Raw genomic sequence first — 10,548 nt, 5'->3', positions numbered from 1 at the left:
ATCTTCCTACGTATAATGTATATAGCAGTATTATAATAATGCTTATCATCAAAATGTCATTATTAATGAATAGTATAATAATTAGGAGTAATGTTGCATCTATATTATATTAGAATAAATAATTAAATTATCATATTTACTTTAATCAATCATTTTTTTTTTTTTAAATATACAACATTACATTCAACCAATGTATAACTTACAAGTGTAATAATCTTTAAAGTGTTTTCTTGGGTCACTAATGATGTAACCTACTACTACTACTTACATATTATAAATAGATACTTTTTTTTTTTATAATAATAATAATATTAACCTTAGTTTAAATATGCTTTAACTTGTCCTTCACACATAGTTAGTTGCCTTAATAAACACAGATATGACTTAATATTTTGTGAATTAATATAACATTTATATAATTATATAATACCTATTTACTTTAATAAATTAATATTTTAAAAAGTCAACATAGAAGTAAATATTTACGTAGCCAGTTGACATACTCGTACATTAAATGGTTTATATAATTATTAGTATTTAGTACAGTAAAAATAAATTATTTTTAATCAAAAATTCAAACAGCAATTAAGTATATATAATTTTTCGAATATAATGTTTATCTAATAATTTAAACGAATGAACGCTTGTATTTTTATAAGAAGTTGCATTTAGATGTTTTGAATACTATTAAATACGAGTTTATCTCTTCAGTGATATTACTCAGATTTTATTTTTATGCCAAATTTCATAAAAATTGTTGAATCAATAGTGATCTAGAACCTAACCAAAAAAGAGACTGCTCGACCTGCGAACTCTATGACAAAGAACTGACGATCAAACATATCACGCTAGAATGCCCCAAGTTCAACATCTCCAGACAAATTCCTCGGAAATCCATCATCGATGAAACAAGCACTTGGAGAAGAGAATTCCAAAAATATATACAATTTCTTCATAAACATAGACCTAGCAAAATTAATGTAAAAAAAAAAAAAATGTATGTAATATATTTTACATTTCCCTTTTTATGTTTAACATAATGTCTCCCCATAAGATTAATACTTTATAATAATCATAGGATAATGACCTGAGTTGTCGAAGCCTTTTAACATAATAAAAAAAAAATAAAAAAAATAGTGATCTAGTGATCACTTAAACACGACTTTGTGGCCCACGATTAGTGAACCATTAAATCAAACAATTTTTTTATTAAATGTTGTATATTATAACGACCTCAATAAGCACTGCCCGTGTTAAGTTTTTAAGTACAAACGGCTCAAGACACTATTAAAATACAAGAATTATTGTTATTACAGGTTATTACTAGTTTCTTACAAAGAGTTACAAAATATTAAAAGATATAACATGTATAAAATTAAAAGATGGTCAACTGTAATAAAACTCAAAAATAAATAAACACATAAAACATAAAATAGATAAGAGGTTCCCCATTTGGTAAATGTTAGGGTCATGCTATAGCTTCACATCCAGGTTTTTCATCCATTCCACCGCTTCTTCTTTCGCCAGGTGGATATCTTCTATGGTGCCTTAAAATGTACGAATTGGACATTCAGTGGTGATGTAATTGATCGTCTAGGATTCATAGCCACGTTTCATTGTCACGCAGTCCCCATTTATACATCATGTGATCACTCCTACCATAACCTATCAGTTCTGATACGGTTTAGTGTTACTCAAGTATTTCTTTCGAGGGCAAATCCCGGTTGTTTGATAGTTGAGTTAATCACCAGTTTTTGGTTATCTGGATTTTCTATTGTCCGATTGTTTTCCCATTTAGAACTTATAATGAAATTTTCTTTGGTGAGATCCCTTGCTGTTTTCCATGGTGGTTTTCGCGACTTTAGTCGTTGAACTAGTCTTATAAGTATTAATAAAAGTGATTTAGTAAATCTCATCAAATCTGATAGAGAATAATAACGCAAATTTTCGAATTTAAAAATGTTTAGAATTATATGTATGTACTATGTACATGATCCAATGGCAACATTGTCATTACATTTGTTTGCTCTCATTATTATAAATTTTAATTTATATGTACATTGTACATATAATAAATGTATTATACTATTATAGTATAATTATTTAAGAGTAAAATTTTTAATTTTTATTATTATTGTTATAAAATAATAGTAAATTTTTAATAAAATATAAAATAGAATGTATGGGTTTTTAATAATTGATGATGCTGAATGCTACTTGCACCTTACAATAAACACGATTTTTTTGGATTGAACTAAAATAAATTTTTCTATAAAATCAAACATAATTCCAACAGAAAATGTATTTTTTATCACGAGAAAATAAACCACAAGTCCATGTCAGAATATTAAATACGACAATAATAAAAGTCCAATAATATGTAAAATGTAAACTAAAATCGTATTTTTCTAAAAGTCTTATTTTCAAAACAATATGTAGTACTTATATGTACGTTGCTAAGTTATAAATGTTATTATATATTTGGTTATACACGTAGACACGTTAAATTGTGTATGTATAAATTACATTTGCGGAATCGTGTATATTGTATATATACCTATGTATACATTACACATGGTTATTAAAATATTAAATCTTACAAATATAATATATTCATATTATTATCTGATATAATTTATAAACAATTGATAGATAATTGGCTATAACATTAATTAATTAGCACGGTTAAAAGATACATTCTAGATAAGTAAAAAAAAAACTTGTTCTGCTAAAGTGAATTATTTTCAATTTTTTAGCTATAGACTATAGCTAGTAACATATTAAATAACAGCATAAATAATTTGCTGATTTAAAATATATTCAAATATTCAAATTCTAAGTAATTGATTATTGATGAAATTATATTTTTATAGTTGATATAATCATTAAGCGATTACGATAATATTATTAAATATAGGTATAGTTTTTACGTGCTGATACAGTAATTAAATGTAAAATTTATATAATATGATTATATCATACGCTTTATAATCAATAACAAATATATTAAAAATGTAATTAAAAAAATGAAGAAAAAAATTAAATTATTTTAAGAAAATAATTTATAACTACCTAATAACATTTTTTTGTATTCATACCTTCTAAATGTTATTACTTATTATTTATTAATTATTAATATACTTTATAACATATATATATATATATATATAATGTTAACATACATTTTATTAATATTCTTAACTTTTATTCAATAATAAATAATAACTAATGACAAAGTAAATACTAAATATTTTAACAGTACCTAGTAAGTTCCTGATATCTATTTATCTGTATAATTTCTACTCACTCTCTAATCTAACTTAGTATGGGCGTAAGTTATAACTCACAACTATGGACCTATAGATTTATACACAAAAAACACGTAAAATATATACTTACAGATACATAATTTGATAAATATACGAATATTTTCAAAAAATAAAAAATAAAATAAATATAAATTAATAATTATTAATAGATTAATAAAATGTTTATTTATTTATATCAATATGTAACTAGTTTGTTTTTCAATTTTTTTAATACAAGTTACAACTATACTCTAAAATTAAACTTAAACTAATTTGTAAAATCAACATGTTTGGAAAATAATATCATCATTTTTTTAATTATTTCTTTGCCAAAACCAAATATATTGTTAATAGGTATTCTATCATATTTTTTTCCGAGCTTCTTTGTGTTTCAAAGATATACAAATTTTAACCACTCTCTAGGGACGCGCATGGGGTACAATTTTTTTTTTTCAATAATAAATAGCAACACGTATACGTACCTATAATTAAAACTATTTCTATAAAAATTGTTTAATATATATATTTTTTCATTAGAATGCTCTTTAAGTTTACTCATAAATAGTGATGTATCTTTGTACCAACACGTGGAAAATTAATTCCCAAAACCAATTTTTTTTTTTTTTGGACGAGATAAAATTTTTTTTATGAACATTTAATTATATGTAGTTCTAATTTTATCCAAACTGAATATTAAAACAAACATTATTGATTTTTTACAATTTTTTTTTAATTTTTTTTTATTTTCTACTATAATAATTAAAAACTGTATTACAATACGTTTTTATTCATTATTTTGTAAGTTTATTTCGTCAAAATTGATATACTACGTAATATTAATAAAATATATACATACAGTATGTTATATCTTACAAGTGTTTTATAAAATTACGATCGTCAGCTACAGCAAACAGCTGCGAAGAAATTATTATAGCATTATTACGATTTGTAATACAATTCAACAACATTCTCCACACTCAAAGCACGCGTGCGCCTGTGTCGTATTTTTACTATTTTTATAATAATACACATGCGCGCAGTCGTATACAATATTACATATTATTACATTATAATAAAGTATGCACGCGAAGCGCCGGCGGTACTGCTATACCGCCATTCACCCAACGTTCAACGGCACCCTTTGTTACTCCGTTTTTACCGAAAAAGTCGCGTGGCGCGCGTACATATACAAACACTGTATACAGGACGATTCCTCAAGCATGCTCACTGTAATTTTTTCCTTTAATTACTCAAATTATTTCAAATTTATTCAAGCAATAGTTTTTAAAATAGTCTGGTACATAGATAAAGATCATATTCACATTTCTTAGAAAAACGTATGTCTATTATTATATATATCCTCCGGTTTATATATATATATTATGTTTGGATGAGAAACTCTCTTTTCTTCTTTTTACTGTACATTTTGAAGTAATTGATCTATTTTAAAATATTAATTGATCAGAAGAAAAATTATTAATTACATTTTTAACCTTAATAAGTAAAAACTATGAAATTTACTTTATAACAACACATCAATATAATTTTTTTAAATAACTATACTTGAACTTGAGTTTGAATATTATTTTATCATAAAGTCAGTGTATAATTCAATGGTAATTATATAGGTTAAGAAAATATATGAGCTATGGCCTATGATTTGTATATAAATTACATAAGATGTATCCTAATAAATTTAGGTATAAATATCATATTTTGCATTATTAGGTATACTCGAACAATTTGTTGCATACTATGCATTGCTAATAAAATGAATGTTAACCATAGCGATTACTGGTTACTATGTTATTTTAAAACATCATAACTCATGTGAAATAACGTCTTTCAGAATAGATAATAAAGTTTATAATAACTTTGATACTTGCAGTCGTTGGATTTTGGATTCCGATTGTAAATATGTCTTGGACATTTTCAAAGTTAACAGTAAAAAAGGCTCTCTCAGTGGAAAAAATAAAGAAAAAAACTTCTTTTTAAGTAGCATAAAACAAACCCTCAACATAAGTAATGAAAATACATTACGATCTTCAAGTATAATATTATGGGAAATTTAAGAAATCTAAAGTTGAATTGGAGCACTTAACTTTGGGTGAGCACACTTGGTAAAAATCGTCCTGTATATATACACGGCCATAGCGTGCCGCCCGTGTGACGCTATGCCGAGTCGGCGGCGGCGGCGCGTGGAAGATATCCGCGAAGCGCTCGAGCAGCGTATTTAGACCGTCGTCGGCGGGGGTGTGTTGTGGCCCGTGAACGATCGTGCGCTGTCGTTTCCTATTTTTTGTGCGTGTGTGTGTATCCAAACACGAGCAACCAGAGGCCGCCGCCGAGCGGATTACGAAAATAAAATCCCCCGTACGCCCCTAGCGAACCGACGCCTGTTGGTCCCCGCGATTAACCGTCGTCCCGAACCGCGGCGGTCGAATTTTTGTTGTTTTAAAACGCGTTAATTGTTCATTACGAATTGCGCTCGTTTCGAGCTCGCTCCGTACACACAGTATAATATTATTTGTCGACATTGACCGTAAATCTTTTATTGTCTATATAATTTCTCGCTTTCGATTCCGCAGTTCGCTCTTCGTTTCGGTTCAGGACAACCGACGAGTGGTTTGTCCGCTAAAATAAATCGCGATTTATCGTGTACGACGATGAATATAACAATATAGTTGGTATACACAAGTGTAGACGGCCCCGTCGGAGTGATCCATTAATAAATCGTCGCGTTTTACCGCGTCCGCCACCTTTACGTCGGGCCAATTTGTACGTCACCGTCGTCGCCGTAATTACTATTGTAATTACAGTCGTGTACAGTCAGCGAACTTTTTAACGTCCGTCGCCGCCGCCGCCGCCGAACACTTGGAATGCTATGGCCGTTCGGCGCGCACACGCCCGTCTAGGGCGGTTCTATTAATAAACGCGTCCGACGCGGTGGTGCGGTGCACCGCGTTTGGCGCACACATCGTATTGTTACAATAACAACAACAACAATTATTGTGAACCCGCGGGCACAGTGTCGTCGTGCGAAAATAATTCGCGTGTGCACACCACGATAATCCGCACAAATACATAATGTAATACGCACTAATCACGATATACAACCACAACAACAATATCTAATAATAAATGGTCGTGGCGGGGAGGAGGAGACACTATCTCGTCGGTACGTATATCATCATACGACCGGAATACAACACGTTTTATACCGCATACACGCGTAGACCACACGTGGCAAGATAGGCGGTAGCGGTGGCGGTGGTGGAGGTGGCGGCGGCGGTGGTGGCGTAATCGGAGAAGAAGGAGTAGTAGGAGGTGTATAAGAGGAGAAGTTAAAGGAGAAGGAGTCGAGTGTGGTCATATTAATAAACGATCCCCCTACGCTACTATATATACGCCGGTCGCGCGATATATAGTCGGTGTGTAATATAGTGTTAGTATATTATTATATCGGACGGGCGGCGGAGTGATCGAACCTTCCAAGCTGGCCCATCAGTTTTGGCTCGGTTGGGGTTCGGGCTCGGGCTCGTGCCGCGCGCAGACGGACGAGGAGAAGAAGGAGAAAAAAGAAATGGCCGAGGCGGCGGCCCGGCACGAGCTGTACACGCAACAGCAGTGGGCCCATCAGCGGGCCGAACGCGCCGAGCGAAACGCCGAGAGACTGGAGAGGGAGATACAGGCGCAAGCCGCCTCGGCCGCCGCGTCAGAGTCCCTCGCCGAGCTACACTACGTCGACAGCCTGTCCGGGTCCGTCCAATCCATGTAAGCGCGTTTTTCTTTATGCAAAACTATCTATAATATTATATTAGTCAGCACCAGTAGTACCCATTTAAATATAAATATTATAAAAATCTATCGATGTGTGCCCGTCTGCCTGCCCGAGAAGATTTAAATATATATTGCACCGAACGACGACCATAAATTGAAATACAACCGTAATTTGATGTGGGCAGTTAATTATGACTATTATTATAGAACGGGATTCCGTTGGCACAATGTTTCACACTATATTAAAAAAAAATACTACATCGCGTCTATATACGTACGCAACAGTTTGTTGATATTGTGTACCTATGACAATGTATTATGATATGCAATTGCTTAAATCTTTCGCTTATGCACCGCTAACCTGCACGTAAACCACATAAATAAACGATTTGTATCGTTTACCCGTAATACCGATACTTGATGTAGTTGATGTATTACATCAACAATGTACTCGCACAAGGAAATTTTTCGCTTTTTTTTTTTTTTTTTTTTTAATATTTCAACACGTCTTCTACTGCACTCGTCGGTCTTGCGTGTACTCGTGTATTATAATGCCTACGCATTAACACTCATTACGCCGCGTGCAGTCTACACTATATTATAATGTATCGTAGCACACGGGAGGCGCTTGCCGCGCTTACGTTAAATATATATTATACAGCGCCATCGACGGCGGTCGCGAAAGTTCGACCGACCGCCGCCACCTCCGACTGTCCGATTGCCGCGCGACGTGACTCCGCGATACTGCCCGGCCGTGACAGTCGCGCGCAGAGGCGGAGGAGTACTCCTTCGGCGGGCGAGAGCGGCTCGACAGCGATCAATTACGAAAGTCGGCAAGGCACCCGCCAAACTCGGGACGCAAGCGCGCGCGCCCGCGTACCCGCACAGACACGGCCCACCCTTTCCACCCACCCGCCGGGGCGGCGTAACTGTTCGCCGCAATACTGCTCGACGGCAGTTGTACGCGTACAAACGCCCTGCAGGTCGCGCGATACACGGCGGACGATATCCACCGCTGCAGGTGTTGCCGTAATACGTGCGAGCGATGATGGGCAAACGCGCTGCGATGGGTCCCGCGTAGCTGTTGACCGCGACTTCCGGTCGCCGGGCGCACCATCGGGCGACGCGAATAGTAATAATAATAATAATAATAATAATAATAACAATAATGCAATAAGCGTGCTGCTGCTGCAGCAGCCGACGGAACATCGCCGCACGTACACGTCGTCGTACACTACAATATATTTATATTAACGTCCGTGTACACGTTATTTTTACCTGTATATTTCAACACTTATTTATCACGGTATACACCCGCTAACCGTGGTATGCGACTGCGGTAATAATTATAACATCGTAAACGATATCGTGTTATAGGCACCTGTACGGGGCGCGCGCGCGACGATACCATAATATTATGCCGTCGTGTCGCGGTCACCGCTGCCGCCGCCGACGCCGCCGCCGTCGTCGTCACATCGATATCGCGTCACACGCCGTCCGCCGTATGATGTGAATTCCGTTAGCGGTCTTTCGTTTCTCTCTCTCTCTCTCTTTCTTTCTCTCTCTTCTCTCTTTTTTCTCTCTCTTTTTATACGACTATATATCTTGTCTCTCTGTCCGTCTGACTCCTGCAGCTAATAATACGTATTTCGTACTTCACGCGCCCGAGATGTTATTTCAATTTCCCGTAAACGACGGAGGTGGTCCGCAGAGGACCAGCTGCAGCTCTAGTAAAGACGACTCGCAACAGACGTCTCTGTATAAGTAAGCTATCATAAGACATACATACTCTCAAACCGTGCTCGATATTAAAATATTTCGTTAACAACTGCAGTGTTTTAAAATCAGCATATCCGTATCGGTATGTCTATTTTATACAGAAATCAACTGTAAAATTCCGTCGCCATTCATTATGTTGTTATATATTTGTACAAAATTTCAATCAAAAAAAAAAAAAATAGTAAATATAAAGCCTATAATACGTATAATATAATTAATATAATTTAATATCAGTGAATAATGTGTTTAGATTGTTTATTTCGATCGTGTTTCCTTAATACACTAGTTTTTATTTGTATTTTGTATATATTTATATATATATATATAAGAATTAGAACGCTTTGGGTCGACGTCAGAGATATAGAGGTACGTGACGTTCCACACGCTGCCACAGCAAAGGCGTCAAGCAGTCTCTAAAACTCTGACGGAGAATCGATAAAAACCATTACAGCTGCTGATGGTTACCCTGCTGCCTCACCACTTTTCCATTGTCCTTGCTTGAAATTTTATGTGTGTACATTTATTACACTGCTGTCTCATAGCTCCAGAAACTATATAATATACGTATTTATGTATATACATTATGTATTTATTTTTAGTTGAAAATGACCACAAACTATATAATAATTATGTAGGTAATTGTTTATATACATACAACTGTATAACTGTCAGTTTTCATACATGCGCACGTTCAAAATTTTTTATCCACGAATGTACACGTATAAATTTGTCATTATATAATATGGTACAAATTCCTTTAGTTATGTACAATTTACTTTTGCAGCCAATGCCTAATATCAATAACTAATACTTAGATACATTATAATTTATAACATAGTTTTTATTTCGCAATCTGAATAGTGCGTTTATCAGAGGAATTTAGTACTTGAATTTTTCTAATCACTGAAGTTAACAACTACAGGGAAGATGTACTTAACATTTTTAAAACTTGAATAGTGAAAAATGTAGTCTTGAACATTATAAGTATAATGTATTGATACATATTATATGAACTATAGCGATTGTAGTTTGTACTAAATGTATACTGTTTGTATAAATATTATGTATATTTTAATTGTTATTATCAAAACATTTTAAACATTTGAGAAAAATTTTTAACTTTCTATAACAGAACTCTAAACTTAAACCTATATAAATTTTAATAAATAAATAACAATACATTTTAGGTACGAGATACTTCTTAACCGTTGTCTGTTAACATACTTAAATATTATTTAATTGCTTTTTAAGCTAACAACAATAATAATCAGGATATGACTAGCAGTGATTGAACATTAAACATCATTTTACAATACACAGATTAAGTAAATAGCAAGTTGGTTGGCTTATGAAAATTCAAAAGATATATTAAATATAAGAAATAAACTTACACACTTAAGCAAAAAAAAAAAGTTAACTTATGTTACAATTTACCATGTCTGTTTCTTTTTTTAATTTTTATTTTTGAATATCTATTGTGGTATAATGTAAAAAAATTCTAAACTATATTATACCTTAAACACATACAAGTTTAAATAATTATTTTAGACTCAAATCAATAATATACGTATAATGGTACAAATTAAAATAACACAATTGCACAATCACGTACTACTTACATATAAACCTATTGAAACCCTGTTGATAAGTAATAATAATAATAATAATAAATAATAATTAG

The 10,548-nt window shown here is 33.0% G+C and overlaps 1 protein-coding gene across 1 annotated transcript in view; it reads left to right on the top strand.

Annotated features, from left to right (window-relative positions):
• The first annotated feature begins 5,666 nt into the window (after nt 1–5,666).
• LOC112593788 (voltage-gated potassium channel subunit beta-2) overlaps nt 5,667–10,548 on the top strand; it is a 10,050-nt gene continuing 5,168 nt past the window's right edge. Inside the window, exon 1 of the mRNA XM_025338330.1 lies at nt 5,667–7,082. Within this exon, the coding sequence (XP_025194115.1) occupies nt 6,892–7,082 (191 nt within the window). The 5' untranslated portion in view covers nt 5,667–6,891. The remainder of the gene's footprint in view (nt 7,083–10,548) is intronic.

Source organism: Melanaphis sacchari, unplaced genomic scaffold (genome assembly GCF_002803265.2).
Source record: "Melanaphis sacchari strain LSU unplaced genomic scaffold, SCAv2.0 Contig20_pilon_pilon, whole genome shotgun sequence".
NCBI classification, from domain to species: domain Eukaryota; kingdom Metazoa; phylum Arthropoda; class Insecta; order Hemiptera; family Aphididae; genus Melanaphis; species Melanaphis sacchari.
The sequence above is the reverse complement of the archived record's forward strand: the minus strand, read 5'-3'. Positions and strand labels throughout refer to the sequence as shown.